We start from the raw sequence: 18832 nt of genomic DNA on the forward strand, positions 1-18832 counted from the left end.
TACTGAAATAAAGGAAACGATTTGCGCCAAGGGAGTCCTCCTTCCCTCGTCAGGACGGATTGAAAGCGCAAACGGCCGAGGGTGGACTTAGAGCAACGGACCATTAAGTGGCACGCGCGACCCGACTGCGGCAGCCCATTGACGAGATGAGAGCTACAAGTCATTCATTAGGCCTGAAAAGGACGCGTGTGCACGCGTGTACTTGCATTTGCTGCTGCTGCTGCTGCTGCTGGAGTGCAAGGCGTGCAGGAGCAGCAGGCGGAATATTCCATTCCGCTCACGCTTGAGTACACAAATGGCAAGGAACACACACACGCACGCACACGCGCACACGTGTGCGCACGCATCTGCGGCTATGACAACAAACGCGCGCGCACGTCACCAATGGAGACGACGCCGAATAACCGAAAAGATTTGTTGGCATTTGATGACAATTTCGTCTCCCGTTGGAAATAATGTCAAGTGGACCGATTGAAACCCAAACAGCACTCCGTCGTTTTTAATGGACCGTAAACAATTGCGCACTCGCCACAAAGGCCAAATGTGTACGCCATCAATGTGGAGTCGTTACGCTCAAAGACTCTCAGAAAAAAAATAATTATATAATAATGATACAACGACAACGAGATAGATGCTAAAAAGTTGTAATCTTACCTGAATCAAATCATATTTTTGAAAATTCTTCCACTTAAGTATCAGCAAAACTGGTTGACAGTTTTGTGACATCTTGTCATGTCATGTCATGTTCCAAACCGCTTATCCTATACAGGGTCGCGGGGAGTTGCTGGAGCCTATCCCAGCCGTCAACGGGCGAAGGCAGACTACACCCCGAACTGGTCGCCAGCCAGTCGCAGGGCACACACAGACACCGTCACTGAGCGGGAATCGATCCCACGCTGCCCGCACACAACTCGGGCGTGTGTACCACTACACTATCAGCGGACCTCCTTTGTGACATCTGTCGAATGTAACTGATAAAAGCACCTCTTTTGAAATCAAGTAATCAGCCCCTAAACTAGGTTGCTTTTAATGTCAAGTAATAGTAAAGTAACGCCGTTACTTTTTCAAGGTAACTGTGGCAACACCGGCAGGGAACGTGTAGACAAAGAACGGACGCAAAACACGTTTGAAGCAAACACCTTGCAAAGTGCCAATGGGCCCGATTGGAAGCCGGCACCTCCGACCTGTCAGGCGCCAGTGCCAAGCGCTTGAAATGAACCAAATCTCGTCGCAGCGCTCGTAAATCTGACGTCTGCCTAATCTCGGTGTGGCCCAGCAAAATATATATTAAAAAAAAAAAAAGCAAGTCCAAGTTGAGGAAGGAGATTTAGTGGCGTCGCGCTCGCTTCGGCAGGACCGCCGAGGGAGAAGCAATCAGCTCGCCGCGGGAACGCACACGCCCGCCGCTCTCTTTTTGTATGCGTGTGCGCACGGGAGAGGAGCTTGCCGTTTCCGCCGCGTGACTCGTGGTCAGCTCCGATTCTGATCCTACACGCATCCTGCACAAGATATCCCTAGGAGAGATGTCGTGTGCCTTGCTGCTGCGTGTGCGGCAACGTTTTCCAATTGGAATCCTGCACCGCACAACAAAATTGGGGCACGATTGTTCGAAGGATTACCAGAAAATCTATGCTCGTTTTCTTTCGATGGCGTTTTGGGATATATTAGCATTAAGCTAGCAGACAACCGGCGGCTCCACAGCCGCGTGGCAGTATTGTATCGTTGGGTCAGTTCTCAAATGAAGACGATGGTGCTCTTGTAACGTGAACAAAAAAGACACAAAAAAACAACAACACTTTTTTCACTCGAAATATGAATTGCAACCGCAGCCACTGAAGGTGCCAAGATTTGTCGAGCTATTCAACAGGAAAAGTTGTCTGACGACAACAGAATAATTCACGCTATACGTGCTACACGAACGTCATGAAAAACAAAGAGTGCTAACGCCTCCTCCTCGCTGACAACCACGTGCGAAAATGAAGGCGGCGTTTACAGCCCTGATGTGCTGACGCTCTACGCTGAGGATCAGGAGCAGACAAAAAAAAAAAAAAAAAAAAAATCACATGGACCAGATAAAATCAAGACTCCGATCAGCTATTATTGTTTCATTTTGAAGGGAGCTAAATCCTTTTTGATTCAAGTTGACAGCTGCGTGTGTGCGCCAGATGTGCAGAAATGACGTGACGTAGACACAACTTTTGTGTTTTGTGTTTGTGTCGTTTTGGCTTGGCGGCAGGTGGACCATCTCACGCTGGCTTTCACTTCACCAGACGTCGACTCCAAAAGACAAAAACGATATCGTTTGAAAGTACGCTTCAATCAAGCGTCGTTTTTTTTTTTCCCTGAGTTCTAAATGTTTCTGTGACTTAATGAAACATTTTTTTGGTTTTGTGTAGCAGTTCATTGATTTCATAAATGCCGTACACTACCGTTTTTCATATCTACAAGTTAAAAAAATAATAATATGCAGTGTTATACTCCAATTTTGTTATGTATACCTTCTAGTGTTGCTTTTTCCTCGTGAGCTGGTCTGTAACGCGTCTCCCGTGATAAACGGGGGTTCTCCGTGTACAATACAGCGGACCCCGCCGTTCGCAATTCACGAGCCGGGCCGCCTGTCAAGAGAAAAAAATCTGCATAGAATTGATGCCCTTTATAAATGCACTGAAAAACAAAAACCCTGAAACCAAAAAAATTTAACTCCCTAAAAATGATTGAATAAGCGAGGATATACTGCCACGAAAAAAGGGGGTTGGTTAACAAAAACAAATGAATGACTGAAATGTTTTTAACAATTTTTGTCAAAATATAGAAGAAAAAAAAAACATCTCCAAATAGGTGAATGCTCAGGCGCCGAACAGCGAGTAGTGGAAGACACGCACACGCGCACAATTAGCGATAAGGACTAAGCCTTCTGAAAAGGCCGTCAACGTCTTTGATGGGCCTGCTGTGATTTTCGCCTCGTTCTCGTGCAGCTGCTGAAGATGACAAGGGAAAGGAGCAGCTTTTCTCTCATCTGTCTTTTGCTCATCCCTGGCTTCCTCTCCTTGCACATCACACGCACGCCATGATTGTTTGCACCCTTTAATTATCCCACCGTCGCCGTCTGCACGCTGATTCAGGGCCTCCGGCGCGCACACACACACACAAAATGTAGCCACATGGGAACGAGATGTTACGATCAAACACTTACATGGCACTGAGGAAACTACTTGAACATCACACACGCGCATTTGCCTTACATTTTTTCATTCTATATGCGTTTATTTCGTTTGTTTTCGCAAACTATAACCACCTTGCTTCAGACTTCATTTTGTGAGTGATTTGCTGTCCACTTGGAACATTCCTTAAAATAAGCGTTGCCCCCTCAAATGAGCCTTTCGCGATGTGGAACATTTTTCTTTTGTAGCGACAAGCAAGCAGGCAGGCAGGAGGTCAGTCAGTGCCTTGCTGAAGGGCAGCCAAGGGAACTTCATTAAAGCCTCGCCATTGCTATGATGAACATGATAATGACTTGCAGTGTTTTGGTTTTGGGTTTTTTCCCTAATCGTGGCTGGCAGTCAGCTATTAAAAAGCAGAGCCCGGTCCAGTTTATGGGCAATTCATGCGGCCATAAGGCAGTAATCAGTGGATGGCAGCAGGGCTGGCCATAGAGCCAGACTGCAAAAATGTGCACGCTGATGTTGTGTGTTGGGCAACAACAAGAAAAGAAAAAAAAACGCTGAACAGCATCCCGCCGACAAAAAGGAAAAGGAAAAATATGACTTTAGGATTTGTTGAGCGCCGCATACGAGAGGCTCCAAACTGCTACTAGTGCTTAATCGCTTCAGTAGCATAAAATGGAGTGCGGAATGTGTTGCTGCGCTGTGCAAACAGTATGCAGTCCAAATACGCAAGCTAAACACACTGCACAGCACACAACTATCCAACAGAACAGCAAAAATATTTTTAATGTGTTCTTTAATCAAGAACACTTGGAATAATACAGTTCTTTGTAAAGAACATATTGCAATAAAATAATCAGGACTACACTATTAACGATTTTCGATAACGATATTAATCGGTCGATATTTATTCAATTAATCGCGGAAAATACATGTTATTAATTTCCTTCCCCTTATTTAAAATTATGAACTTGTTTCGAAATGACAATGCGGAAAATGCACAAACAGAAATTGGTCACGATAACGTTGTAGGTTTGTTTCGTCACATGTCAGACATTTGGCAAAAATGTTGATTACTGTTTTTCTAAGTAAAAGCAAGTGTCTTAATTGAATGACCACAAATATTTCGAAGTTTATCCAAACTACCTTGTTGCTGCTTTGGGGAAGGAGAACGACGTCGACATGCACCTGCTTGCGTTGATTAGCCACCGCGTTAGCACGTCCTTCTTCACTTCCGTTAGGGCCTGACAAAAAAACAACTGTACTGTACCCCAAAAAATTGCATGTTTGAGAGATGTGTACACGACTAGAGATTGGGTGTATAGAAACAACAGCCATAGATATGAATACGTTGAAAGATACGACACGCACCTTTGAGCTGCGTGTTAGCCAATCCTAAGCTTATGGCCGTGCCTTCCATCTCCTTCATAGGAGCATCGCCACTGCCAACATGGCCGCCACATTGACGTGTTTTAGACTACTCTTGTCTACTAGTCTAAGTTTGTTTATCTAGTACAAGGGCAGTACAACGACTTCGACGGCTACTTTTAAGTGGCGTTTTGAGTGCACTGGACACCGTTTTGTGTCCTTTGAAACAGGGACCTGTTAAATCGAGATACCACTGCACAAACGAAAGTGGTCTTCGAAGCTGGAAAATAATCCAACAAATGTAAAAAATAACGCGTTGGAAAATATTTTCTTTCTTCCATGCGCTCGCGCCTAATTTACGGCGGCCATCTTCCTGTTAACCCTTGCAGGGGCTGCACATTTCAAAGTGCAGTAGCCACACCTGGACGGTGGGGGGAAAACTAAATAAAAGCTACCAGACTATGGCCGAGATGTGAACAGCAGAACTAAACTACAACAAATGTACAACATCTACAATCATCCATCTAAATTAGAGCAATCAATTTATTTTTGTTTTACTATTATTATTTTGGCACCCGACACGTAGTTGGACACACTCACATTCAAAGCAACGAACAATTTGAATGACATTCAAACGCCACATAGGAACGGCTCAGCAGGGATTCGAGCCCGAAACCCCACAAGTGCGAGCCAGACGTACTCACCAATTTCCACTACGGGGCCTTCCTTGCATTTGAACAGGCTTGCTGTACAAAATACAAATAGTAAGACACAACTACTGTACTTTGACAGGCCACGCATGCGCGACACGGCGCGAGCACGCAACGCGCACTACCAAGCACGCAGTACACGCGCACACGCTCGCAGACTGCAGGAGGCCAAGTGCGCACAACTCACATGCGCGCAGTGTCACACCGCGCACAAGCGCGCGCGCGCACGCACACGCATACGCAGTGGAGTGTTTGCTTACCGTCCTCGTGCAGCCGCTGCAAGCAGAAGCTGAGGTTTCTCCGCCACGCCGGCATGATGATGATGATGATGGTGAAGAGGATGAAGATGAGGTCCTGTCCGCAAGGTTGGCTAAGCAAACGACCCCCGCCCCCCTCTGCCCCTTTCTAACCCTCTCCCCGTTGTGCCAGGATGATGAGGAAGGAGAAGCGACGATGGTCGCCGCCGAGACCCACTGGACCGCTGCGGAACCCGGCAACCCCCCTACGCCCCCCCCCCAACACACACACTCTCTCTCTCTCTCTCTCTCTCTCTCTCTCTCTTTCTCTCTCTCTCCCCCCCTCTATCTCTCTCTGACAATGTCGCTCCGTCTTAAGGGACTCGTGGGGAGCAGCCTATACAATGTCTCCCGCATATGGCTTTGCTTTTGTGTGTGTGGGTGTGTAGGGGGGGCACCATGACCTCTCTTTTGGGGGGGAGAGGGCTAGGGTAACTTCCCTTTTTGTTGTGTTTGCGCACGGTCCAAAGCAATTATGGTGCTGCCTTGGTGGCATTTTGGTGTTGAACTATGTAGGAGGCAGTTAAGGAGCTTCATTGACACCCTGGCCCATAAATATTGGATACATGTTCAGCAAATGACACACATGCTGGATTTGGGTCAGGCCCACCATGCCACGAGGCCACGCAAGAGCTGAGCGGCCAATTGTCCCATTACTTTTGCTCCCTTCAAAAGTGTGACGGAACACGTGCAAAGTGTTGGCTTGGAGCGTTCGCCTGATTTGGATGTAAACAGCCTCAAAACGTCTTCGTTTCATTTCAAACTCAATTGTGGGCGGGCGCTGTCTCGAGGCAAAAAGATGCGAGCTGTGTCCGTGTCCCGATATTTCTGCACCTGACTGTCGAACCACATTTGCACACGTGCAAGCATGCAGAGAGCGTCAAAACAAGCATCTCGCCCCAAAAACTTTTTTTTGTCACGTTTTGTCCGCAACGGGACTCAAACCGGCCTTGTCAGACTCCAAAGCCAAAGTCCTCACAGACTCACGCCACCAGTCTGAAAAAAAGTAGTGCTTTGCCACCATCTGGTGGCAACTCTAGGAAATCACTTAAAACGATTTGCTGGCGATGCTGAGACGAGCAAAATTGCTGAAATGACTTCTTAAAACTCACCTACAAGCGTGTAGGCCTACTGATCTTTGATTGATTGATTTTTCAAATAAAATGTGTAATTTCAAATGGATGTATTCGTTTTTTTCCTGGCATCTCCACAACTATCATTTTTCAGCAAACCAAAACTGGCCGTAGGATGCTTTGGCCCGACAGTGACGATGTATCATTTGGTATCACTAGTATGCCTGTTCAGGTATTTATGTACGTTTTTCTGCTCACTCAAATAATTTTGTGAACATGGTTTTAAAGTATCCGCGAAAAATAAAAAAATCCCAACCGCCGTCCAATGGCGCCGGATGGTGGCAAAGCACTACTTGGGTCGAATGAAACTCCTCACCTCAACTCCTTGTCCAAGTTAATTGGCTCAAATGTGGCACAAGATGGTGGCAAAGCGATATTTTTGTCTAAATGAAGATCCTTGGCACCAAGATGGGGGGGAAAAAAAAGTACAAAAATCCATTGTGCAGTTTTATTATAATTGTGCAACCAACGGGGGTGGGGGGGAATCAAAGACACTAGATTATTATACATATATATACGTATATGTTCATGAAACTAGTAAGATTGTCTGTAAGCATTCAAAGCATCTAACTAACTTGCATATAATATTGAAGTTCCACCCCAAACAAAAACGCCCAAAGAATATCCCCTATCTAGAAGTTAAGTTGTGTCACTCCTCATTGTAAAGTTAGCTTAGTGTGCGGTGTATCTGCTGTGGTCTCGGGTCTCGGTGGTCTTGATGAGCAGCTTGGGAGGCGAAGAGCCGCTGGCGCTCTGGTAGTGACCGTTGGAACTTCTGCCACCTGCCGAGGAAACGGCGCATTGGACACGCACACTCGCCCACCAACAACGCAGCTAATAAATCGAATGGCACGATGGAGGTGGGGGCGCGACGTCGCGCGTGCAAACAAGTCGCGTTTTCAGCATGCTGATCCAGTCTCACATGTGCAAACCGGTGAAGGAAGTCGAGACCTTTGCGCCTATGTAGACTTTGTCACAGCTCAAGATGAAAATAGGAGAATATCCGTACCGTCGAAAAAGTGTTAGCTAGCTTTAGAAAAAAAAAAAAAAAAACAGACATGGCAAACAATAAAAGGATGGAGTGTTAGCTAGCCTCGGCGGCGCTCTTGTGGCAAAGGTGACAACTTACTGTAGTTGGTGACGGCCTGGATGTTGACGATGGACTGCTGCCCCAGTCTGCCAAGGAAGCAAAAAGGTCAGTAAGGCAAAAGTTGGCCAGCAGGCCCCGCCCACTTCCTGTCCCCTCACCTGTCCTCCTCGCCTTCCAGCAGCTTCCTGTAGGTGGCGATCTCGATGTCCAGAGCCAGCTTGAGGTTCATCAGGTCCTGCCGGCGGCTCCACACTTGGCATCAAAGCCCTCAAGCGCAATTCGCCACTTTGAGCACGCCACCTACCTGGTACTCTCTGAGCTGGCGGGCCATGTCCTGCTTGGCTCTCTGCAGGGCCTCCTCCAGGTCCCGGGTGCGACCTTTGGCCTCTTTCACCGCCATCTCCCCGCGGTCCTCCGCCCCGGCCAGCTGGCTCTCCAGGTTGCCGCGCTGAAAAGCATTTGGCACGCATGCTACCAAAGCGCCTACAAAGACGGCCCGCGTCGAAGGAAAAAGGGCGGGTGCAGAAAGTGGGGAGCAGCGCCGGCCGCTACCTGCGCTTTGACGGCCTCGATCTCGCTCTGCAGTCGGCCGATGAGGCGATTGACTTCGCCGACTTCCCCCTTGACCACGCGGAGCTCGTCTCCGAACTGGCTGGCCTGCACCGACATCTGGACGAACTGAGCACAAGCAGTCTTATGGACGGACGGACGGACGGACGGACATCTATTTGGACACCTCTGTGCCGCTTATGAGACAGCGGTCCAAAGGGTGACAAAAAAAGGCCCGGTAGACCCGTAATGGACGCCCGATGGTCAGAATTGCTTAGTGTCTCTCAAACTGCAGTCCACCGACATTGCTTGTGTTTAGGAACAAGAAAATATATGAAATACAAACTAAAACTTTGCAAAAATATGTATTTATAGTGCGATTTTTCATGAAATGAAAACTGCCAAATTATTATCCTACACAAAAACGTATTTAAATATTGATTATATGAAAAAGCATTGCACATACGTTCAATAAAAACTGTACCTAAATAATTGTTGATTAATTGGTTATCCTGCCAAACATCGGCCTCCCAAAAAAATCCTTATTGTTTGGGCCCCAGTACTAGTTCCACTTGTGGCGTGCGGGCTCCCTCTAGTGGTGAGCAACAAGATTACTGCCTGAATACAGTTTGGCTGTACTGTATTGAACTTTTTTTTGTACTTTTTTCCTCTTAAAAAAAATAAAATAAAAACGGGAATTTACCATAGTAACTGTATAAACGAGTAGGGAAAGACGCACTTTGCTCTTGTACCAGGCCTCGGCCTCCTCTCGGCTGCGAGCGGCGATCTCCTCGTACTGAGCTTTGACCTCGGCCACGATCTGCTCCATGTTGAGGCTGCGACTGTTGTCCATCTGCACCACCACCGACGTGTCCCGGATGCTGGCCTGCAACTCGCGCAGCTCCTGCCGACGCGACGACGACGACGACGACATTCAAATGGCGACTCGATAATAACAAAAACATCAAAGACCGTTCCAAGGCTTCATTCAATTAACAACACGTATACATTTGCGAGTGTTCTGGTGTTCAATGACCATCAAGGAGGACTGAAGAGCTGTCAGGGAGCCTACAATACTCGATTTCATCTTTCCAGACCCAAAAGTACATGTTTTTGTAAAAAGACAATTTAGAGCCGTCAACAAAGCTAACGTATACGCCTCACTTTAGAGTCAGCAACGTTTAACGTGAATATCCAAGACAACTGAGTCGTTAATGTAACCAATGTAAATCTTCGTTGAGCATCAAAGACAATTTAGTCTTGAATGGACCCCGTCAACAGCCAGCACAACATTGAGTCATCCGAACCAAGGTGTTTTCGAAGACGTCAAAGATCGTTTGTCATGGCTCGCTGTCGTACCTCCTCGTAGATGGTGCGCAGGAAGTTGATCTCATCGGTGAGGGCTCCCACTTTGTCTTCCAGGTCGGCCTTGACCATGTAGGCCGAGTCCACGTCCTGCGCACACGCCACACTTTTGCTTTCTTAATCATTCTCGAGCTCAACTTCCCAGTCGCTCATCATGTGTGGCAGGTGTCATTTTTCCATTGCGGACTTGGACGATATTTTCCAGCTCGAGTTACGCGTGTTTACAAAGCGGGGGTGGACCCCCTGGAACAGCCACACCTTACGATTATGAATGTGTGTGTGTGTGTGTGTGTGTGTTTTTGGACGACCTTCTTTAGGAGGACAAAGTCATTTTCCAGGTTGTTCCTCTTGTTGATCTCGTCCTCGTACCTGCGCACAGAGCAGATGCAGATGCAGCTGTGACACAATGAAGACAAAGATTAAGATTGGGGGCCTTTTGCAGCACTTTGATTTCTCTTGAGAATTTATCATTCTGGGTTCCTGTTCAGATTGACAAGTCCACCCAATTTCGTGCGCATTGCTGAAACTGCTGTCTGGGCTTGATTTGAATCCAACTTGAGCGCGTCTGGGTAAGAAATGTCTTTTGTACCAAAATGGCCGACTTGCTGTACAAATTATTTTTTCTCTTGCCGATTTTTCTTCTTTTCTTTTACATTTTTGGAGCCTTGGGCGGGGTCACATTTGGAACCATCAAAATACACTCCGCACATATTGAACCGAACACACGTTGGCAAGGATTGGTGACTTTTCAGGATGAGTCTTTTGTCGCTGCCATTCATGCATTTGTTGTGAAAGTAGCGAAAAGTGGTGCGGACTTGTGCTTGTAGTCCTCCACCAGGCCTTGCATGTTCCTCAGCTCGCCGTCCAGTTTGCTCTTGTCGTTGTTGACCAGGTCCATCTGGCGCCTCAGGCCCGCCATGTAGACCTCAAAGAGCGGCTCCACATTGGAGCGGCCCACGCCCTGGCCCTGCAGCAGCTCCAGCTTGGTCTCCAGCATCTTGTTTTGCTGCTCCAAGAAGCACACCTGCAACAAGAAAAATCAACAACTCATTTTGATTTCGTAAGCGCAACCAAATCGGCTCCATTCAAGCGGCCTGGAATCCTTTCAAAAGTCAGCCCACCAATCCAGTTTAACTTGGCAACATGAAATTTGCCGGACGGACATGCCTAGCATGAGGAGACTCGCAAAAAGTCTCAAGAAGCAATGCCTGAAAAGACACAGGAAGAGTCAGCCAGTTTGGTTCAAAGCAGTCATTTTGGCAAGGACGCCCTTGGAACAATTTTTTTTTTTAATCCGCCCCCAAAAGCAGTTACTCTTATCTTAGCGACATTACGTTTGGTAGATATGCCAATCACTCGTCGACCCGCATAAAAAAAAATTCTCAAGGAGCCATGCCCAAAAAACACAGGAAGTTGGCCATTTTGGTTCAAAGTTGTCATTCTGGAAAGGATGTCTTTTTAAAATTGTTTTGTATCTTATTCTTTGTTATTTTAAAAAATTTAGCCATTGAAGGCAGTTTGACTTCCGAAATGAAAATTGGTTCGGCGTGTTATTATAAGTCGCCCCACAGAACAACTCTTAAACGGCCATACCTGAAAGGACAGGATCGTTTTGGTTCAAAATTTGAACATTTTTCAGGTTGTTTTCATTATTTAAAATATTCCTCATCCAAAATCACTTACCCTTTGCAACATGAAATTTAATTTGGTAGATATGTCTAAGTCCATTTCTAGAGAGCTTCACCAAAGCACCCAAAAATGTATATGGTTGATTTTTTTGTGTGTCTGTCTTTGCGGGTGTGGCTTCTTGAGACGTTTTTGTGAATCTACTAATGATAATCGTGTCTACCAAATTTCATGTTGATAACTGAGGCCGGTTTCAATTTTTTAAACAATATCCATGATGAAAACTGGACAACATGATGTACAATGTCTACTGTGAACCAAAATGGCAGACTTGCCGTGTCTTTTCAGGCACGGCTTCTTGAGACCTTCTTTGGGGGTCCACAATCATTCTTACCAAACTTCATGTTGATTTGTGACAAAATAGTGTCTGTAAGTGTTTGTATTGGTGGTCAAAAGAAGTCAGCTCCAATGGTGGCTCGGATTCCAGCTTCATGTCTGGATGGTTCCAGTGTCCTGGCTACTATTACACATGCATACGCACCCCCCCCCCACACACACACAAAAGCTACTGTGTTCATAGCAGAATGACCCCTGAATGGTTTATCGTGTTACCAGCGAGTTAAGTGGGACGGGAAGCTTAAATGTCCTCGCAACGACGGCTTCAATGACCTGTTGAAATGTTGTCACTGTTGCTTTCGACGCTAAGCTACATAAGATGATTGCTTCAAAGGGATTGTTCTTTTGTATAGAAATGTAATGTACTTTTAATGCATTTATTTTCCTCTAAACGAGAAGAAAGTGACATTTATGCAACCACTTCGTTTTGAGCTAGCATGTGAGGTGCTAATTAAGCTAACAAACGTGGAAACATATAACCGTTATGGGTTAGTAAATGTTCCTAGGTTGGGCAAATGTTGTTATAGTGAAGTTGAAGGGCAAGTTTTATTCTTAATCTACTTCAATTCTGAGAGAATACTAAATCTACCTCCTTACATGACTCTTGTAAAGTAAGCTATTTTGTTTCTATTGAGAAAGCACATTGAAATGAGTATGACCATTTAATTGTCAATTTTATGCAGCTTTATTTTGAGCTAGCCTACTGGATGCTAAGCCAGTTACCTGTGAACACATTTAGTGTTGGTGTTAGTCAGTGTTTGAGATGGTCTTATGAGCTAAAATAATGCAACATAGATGACTTATTTTGTTTCTGTCACCGACACCGTTTCGGTGACCAGTTCATTGTCAGTTCCCCACAACCGTAGTTCGAGGCTAGGTGCTAATCCAACCAGCGTTGAACTATTTCACCTTTATGAATAATAAAATGGCAACACTGCAACAGTTTTGCCAACTTCAGCTTCAGCTTCAGCCATACAACATCCGATGCTAAGCTAACGGTACATTTGATCTCCCACTTTTCCGAGAAGTCTTTTCATGCGATGATTGTTTGACTGTCAGATTGTGGGATGAAAATTGGAGGTCAACTGCATTGAAATGGATCCGTGCTGATGGGAGGAGGCGGCAAAGACGGCGACAATGGCGGCATTGTGTCAGCGCGCCACCGACGCCGTGAGAAAAGACCATCCAGGGTATCCATGTCTCACATTAGCACACAAATACACTTGCGCCGTGAGAAAGGCGGAAGGACAAATCCCTCCACTCGTCTTGTTTGCACACCACCCTCACTTTCATTAGTGACCACAGCAACTGCACTTTCACGTCTTCTGTAGTGTGTGTTTTTTTCCCAGGTGTTTGGCCAACTATATGTCGGGGCACTGAAGGAGGTTCAAATATATGGAAGAGGCTGTGAATTTGTTTGGTTTGGGATTTTCTTTGATTTTGACAATGCGTGTGAGGGAGAGGGGGTGCACCAACCCTGCCAGCATGATACTATTGACCTTTGTTTTAGATTTGATTTAGAGTCGGACTTTTGTTTTATTTTGGAGTGGGCAGAGATCAGCTGGTGTTTGCCAATTCTGTAAGTCGAAGGGGGGATATGGCAGAGGTGGTCTCGAGTCATAACCTTCAAGTCTCAAGCAAGTGCCAAGTCAAGTCATATGACTCGAGTCCCCAACCTCTGGGGTCTGGCTTACAACATTTGGACAAAGCTGATAGATTTGCTTAGTTTGGGCCTGTCTTTGTTTGATTTGGTTAAACCACACCTAGTTTGCAACTGATCTCTTGCCCTGCTTCACACATTGACATGAGGTTTTGCCTGTTTTACTGCCGCTTCTCCTTCGCCAAAAATGATCATGTGTTTTTTGGCCTAAATTTGTGAAGGTTCGCATTTGTTTTGTTTTGTTCTTTTTTTAGGGTGTGTGCAATGAAGAGGGGTGCGCCAACTTAAAAGTTTGGAAAGGGTCAACCGCTCTCTCTAGTTTTGGCCTTAATTCCGTTTTTAGACTTATTTGGTGAGTTTTGTTGAGTTTGTAACTCATCTGTTGACCTGCCTCACTCCCTGGGATGAATTTTTGCCTGTTTTAGTGCTGCTTCTTCTCCCCCGTCACCACTCAGAGATGGAGCTAGGTGGTGAGGAGCAATTGATGGGGCTTTGTGAAAAATGTAGCTTCAATTTTGATGACATTTTTTTTGAAATTGTGAGTGTGAATCTTTCATTTAGGTCTTTTTTAGGTTGTGTGCAAGGGGAAGGGGGCGCTGTTTTAAAAGCCTGCCAATAATGTGACTATTAATAATGTTCATTAACTTCAGTATAGGAAATTGATAGATAACTTTAAAATGGTGTCATTTGAGCACCTGGCATCGTTCACCGATAAGCTCTTACTGCTACAGTGAAGCAAAAATACAAAAGGGCCGTTTTGTTCAATATGAAATGTGGATAGCTAGCGTCACCTTGTCAATGAAGGCGGCAAAGCGGTTGTTGAGGCTTTTGATCTGCTCCTTCTCGTGGGCTCGGCTCATGGAGAGGTTGGGGTCGATCTCCAGGTTGAGGGGGGCCAGCAGGCTCTTGTTGACCGACAGCGAGCACAGCGGGGCGCCCTGCAGGTGGGCGCCGTTGGTGGCCCCGCCCAGCGAGACGCCGCTGAAGCTGGCCGCGGGCGACCCGAAGCCGTTGGAGCGGCGGACCGAGCTGATCCTCTTGCTGCGGCTCAGGCTCATGACGACGAGGACGAGGACGAGGACGAGGACAAGGAGGAGCAGGAGCAGGGCTAGTGAGTGCACACGCTCAGGTGCTGGCCTGCTTTTGTAGTTGGTGGCGGCTGGGGGAGGAGCAAAATGACAAAGAGGAGGGAGGGAGGAGGAGGAAGATGATGCAGAGGAGGAAAAGGAGTAGGAGGAGCAAGAGGAATGAGGGGGACGAAGGAACAGGCTGAAGAGGAAGGAGGACAAGGACGAGGAGGAAAATGATGCAGGCAAAAATGACGGATGATGAGAAGTAGGAAGAAGAGTAGCGGGAAGGGGAGAGGAGAGGAGGAGGGCCGTCAGGAAGAGGAAGAGGAGGGTACAAAGGAGGAGGAAGAGGACAAGGAGTAAAATGAGGAAGAGTGACAAGGGGGAGCAAGCGGAAAGGGTGAGGAGCAGGAAGAAGACAAAAAGGATGACGAGGAGGTGAAAGGTGAGGAGTAGGAGAACAATGGGGAGGCAGAGAGGAAGAGGAGGAAAACGGGAATGACGAGTAGGAGGAAGAGGAAGCAGCAGCGACACCTTTGCCAACATTGAAACAAAATGAGACCAAACGTTGTGTTCATATTAATCTCTCTTTTTTTATTTTTTGTTTTTATTAATAATTACATACAAGTAGGAAACAGGTGTGTGCTTCCTGTTCCCGATTGTTCGGTCAGTCCGCCTTAACGAGCCAATCAATGCTGAGCATTTTGAGGAGCGGCTGAAGGGAGGCGCAACGTTTGTGGTGCAAGAGCATGATGGGAAGGACGGACACCAAGAGTCCTTTTTTGGGCAACAGGAAACAGTTGGATTTTAAAAAAAATAAAAAATAAATTCAACAACCACATGGACAAATGGAGAGCGTGTGTGTGTGTGTGTGTGTGTCACTGCTCGGCCTGCTGCGTGTCTGCGATGGCCGACACGGCTCCCTGGCCTTTGCTGACGTCGCTGATGCACGCCCACTGACCGTCCATCGACTCTTTCCACAACGTCACCTACAAACACACACATTAGCACACCGTGCAGACGCAGTCTTCCAGAGAGGAAACCACGACGACGACGACGACGACGCCGACGCCTACCTTGTTGTCCCCCCCGGAGACGGCCAAGATGTTCCCCGTGATGGACCAGCTGACGTGCCAGACGACGTCGTTGAACTTGTGCAGCAGTTTGGCCGTCCAAGCGTTGCCGGCAGGGTCGTCGCACGTCCAGATGTACACGCGGCCGTCCTGGAACGCCGCCGTGGGCAATAGGTCACAAAAAGCTCGCTCGGTCGAGGCCCGGCCCGGCCCGGCCCGGCCCTCTCCCCCCCGCCGTCCGCCATCTGACCTGCGAGCAGCTGGCGATGGTGCTGGTGGGGAGCCCGATGGAAGGCGCCCAGCCCACGTCTCGCACCCAGTCGCTGTGCGCCTCCAGCTTCTGGTCCTCCTTCCACTGGCCGTCCTCCTCCCTGTCACACGCGCCGGGCGGTCAGGCGCACATTTGGACAGATAAGCGTGGGCGGGAGCGGGACTCACTTCCAGAGTTTGACCAGGTTGTCGCAGCCGCCGGACACGAAGCGCTTGACGTAGTTGGGCTTCTGTCCCGTCGGCTGCTCGATCAGGCTGCCCGGCACCACGGCGGGAGCCCAGCTGACCGCGTTGCAACCGATCTGACGCGCACAAACAACGGGCGCAAATCAGGTCAATCAATTATATATCAAATTTGGATTACGGATTTTACATTCTAGTGTAAATGAGTTGCGTTAAACTGTTAGTTTCAAAAAGTAGCACAATAAAGTTGAGATGTTTCTCCTAACTTGACAAATCATTCTGATTAATAATCGTGTTGAGCCCTACTTAAGATTATTGCCTTTTATTCACATAACACAAAAAACAACCAATAGCAATAAACAAAAGAGTGTCAAAAAATGGCTCAGTCAGTCACACGATAACCATAATGCGATTGTTCCTGATTTTCCATGAAAAACGGGACACTTGCAGACTTAAAGAGGATAGAAATAATGTACAGAGTCCAAAACTAGTCCACTCCAAACTCTGTCAAATGTGCGCATGCAGCGTAAATGTGCTGTGATCTTGATTAGGAATGCCTGGAAAAAAGCCACACAGTCAAAAAAAAAAAAAAAGAAGAAGAAAACCAGTCCACCACATGCTTGTGCTAACAACTTCAGCGTTTTAACCGCCACCTTGCAATTTCAAAAAACATGAACTCGAAATAAGCCCCCCAGAGTAGACTTAAGCAAAGACGCCAGCAAATCGGCGGAGGAGCGCGTCACGCCGTTTGGCCACCACTGACCGTATGCGCGTTGTTGATCTTCTTGATGTCCCACTGCTGCTCTCCCGTGAAGGTGAGCAGGGAGATGGCGCCGTCAGAGCTGCCGCACGCCAGAATCAGGCCAAACTCGTACGGACCCCAACACACCGAGTTCACTGCATAAAACACGGATGTCGCATGGACACCGTAACAAAGGCGGGACCAGCCATGTTTTGCTCCTCCAAAATTGAGACAGTGACGTCTCCAGCCGTGACTTTTATTTCCAACTTCACACCAGACTCTGGTGCAAGTTGTCATCGAATTATCTGGGAGAAACGCGTTCGGCACGCACCTGACGACTCGTGTCCCGTGTATTCGTACATCTTGTCCCAGGCGCCGTTCTCCTCCTTCCACACGATGACTTTGCGGTCGTAGGAGCAGGACGCCAGGATGTTGCCGAACATGGGGTGAGCCCACGCCACCTGCCACACGGGACCCTCGTGCCTGAGGGAGCCACACAAAACAACAACTCAAACATATATTGCACGCTGTGGCACAACATAGTAGTAAACTGTAGCAACTCTAAATTCAATCACATTTGCCTCTACGGTATACTGTAAAATCACAGCAAAAACGGTCACTTCAAAATCTGTTTTGTGGGCTTGTGAATACTGAAGCACTATATAATGGGGTGCACCTGCACGCTGACGTTTTTTTTTTCTTTTTAGGGAAGTCTGGAAGAAAAAAATCACTCACCCTCGCAGGTCGGCGACGAGGATCTGGCCACCGTTGCGGACGTCAAAGATCTTGAGGGTGCGGTCGGAAGAGCAGGTGGCAAGGCGGGTGCCGTAGTAGTCCATCTGAGCGTCATGCTGCAACACATCCACAGTTAGACACACTTTTTCTAACTCATTAGTACAGCTCTCCAAATGATTTATGTTATCGATTAATTGGAGTTTATTTGTCAGAAGGATTTTTGTTTAAAAAAAAAACATTTGTGTAAGATGATGCAATTTAATGCTGGCAAAATAAAAACGTTTCAAAGCTTGTTCAAGATCAGGAGAACTAACGTGAAACCCAGCAGGGAGATTTCATTTTAAAGTCCATATGGCCCAGACATTGTTTAAACTGAACTTCGGATCAATAAAACGTCAATCAATCACTCACGATCATGTCCTCATGTGAGGTGTCCACGGTGTTAATGACAGAAACCTGAAAATGACAAACAATATACAAATTGCATAATCGCAGAATTGACATTATTAAAAAAAAGGTTTTGGTGCGCTAGTCTAAAATTCACTAAGGCGCTATGCTAACAGGCTAGCTCGCGAGTAGATTGATGAAGACACAAAGAAAAATAAGATAGTTTATGTGGGATTTCAAATAAATATTAGCGGACTCACCATGACTACAGACTGACGAGAGGCCCCCCAGAAAATATTTTTAGATGTTAAACAAAAGAGAGAAATGATAAGCGAATTTTATTGCAATTCCGACGTGGCAACTGGCTGAGACGCCGCTTCCGCCTGGTGCGTCACAAAAAGTCCTCCGACATAAACTCGAAACATAAGTACATAGTTGCTACATCCGTCTTTCGTGTATTTTAATAAAATAAAAACAAATCTGAAATGGGGTATTACTTCAAATACAATTGCCTGACTGGCTTTTAGATTTTTTTTTTTGTAAGAGAGACAGTCCTCCGCCGTAAACACTAGAATTATTTTTTCGAAAGTATAATATACACACTATGAAACAGTATATACTTTTAAGTATAATTACGTGATTTTTTTTCAAGCGTCGATAAAGACAAATAAATTGCCCCGCATTGAAACGCTGCTTTACTTCGGTCTGGAGCTACGAAGCAAAATGTTCCGCCGGAAACAGGGCAAGAGTTACACATGGAAAGTTCTATTCGTTTCCCGCGCTTCGCACAGCATTTTTTTATTGCTTAAATTTTATACTTTAGCTTCAATGTAAAATAAAATCAATCCAAGAAGACCAAACATAAGACAAGAGTTTTTGTCCTGGGCTGGAAAGCATACCATGGTTCCGCTTTCCCTTCATACAATAGTATGAAAACCAAAAAATAAACAATCAAACAGTAAGTAACGTGCACCATTTATAACCTTGAATCGTCATTAACCGAAGACCCCATGAA

General features: G+C 46.5%; 3 protein-coding genes across 8 annotated transcripts in view; all 3 read right to left on the reverse strand.

Moving 5' to 3' along the window:
* The window catches only part of grip2b (glutamate receptor interacting protein 2b), a 56015-nt gene extending 51368 nt beyond the window's left edge, over window positions 1-4647 (reverse strand). For 2 of the 6 annotated variants that reach the window (XM_086040089.1, XM_086040088.1), the window contains exons 1-3: window positions 4536-4646; window positions 4311-4408; window positions 2499-2615 (exon numbers count right to left, since the gene is read on the reverse strand). The gene's annotated coding sequence lies outside the window, so the exon portion shown is untranslated. Of the gene's footprint in view, window positions 1-2498; window positions 2616-4310; window positions 4409-4535 lie in introns of all 6 variants that reach the window. The other 4 variants (XM_086040091.1, XM_086040090.1, XM_086040079.1 and 1 more) reach the window with 3 other exon arrangements.
* Window positions 4648-7105: 2458 nt separating this feature from the next.
* On the reverse strand, window positions 7106-14803 carry LOC147142730 (keratin, type II cytoskeletal 8-like). Its single transcript, XM_086040099.1, has 10 exons — window positions 14149-14803; window positions 10491-10699; window positions 9984-10044; window positions 9670-9765; window positions 9050-9214; window positions 8314-8439; window positions 8066-8209; window positions 7920-7996; window positions 7801-7847; window positions 7106-7453 (listed from the first exon to the last, which is right to left on the reverse strand). Exons 1-10 carry the CDS (start codon window positions 14413-14415, stop codon window positions 7344-7346), a joined length of 1302 nt encoding a protein of 433 aa, XP_085896225.1. The 5' UTR covers window positions 14416-14803; the 3' UTR covers window positions 7106-7343.
* Window positions 14804-14998: 195 nt separating this feature from the next.
* sec13 (SEC13 homolog, nuclear pore and COPII coat complex component) lies at window positions 14999-18224 on the reverse strand. Its single transcript, XM_086040098.1, has 9 exons — window positions 18078-18224; window positions 17842-17886; window positions 17431-17546; window positions 17027-17178; window positions 16717-16850; window positions 15939-16072; window positions 15751-15871; window positions 15504-15650; window positions 14999-15416 (listed from the first exon to the last, which is right to left on the reverse strand). Exons 1-9 carry the CDS (start codon window positions 18078-18080, stop codon window positions 15306-15308), a joined length of 963 nt encoding a protein of 320 aa, XP_085896224.1. The 5' UTR covers window positions 18081-18224; the 3' UTR covers window positions 14999-15305.
* Window positions 18225-18832: the final 608 nt, after the last annotated feature.

The sequence above is a fragment of the Filicampus tigris genome, chromosome 9 (assembly GCF_054856515.1).
Source record: "Filicampus tigris isolate MCC_2025a chromosome 9, RoL_Ftig_1.0, whole genome shotgun sequence".
NCBI classification, from domain to species: Eukaryota; Metazoa; Chordata; class Actinopteri; order Syngnathiformes; family Syngnathidae; genus Filicampus; species Filicampus tigris.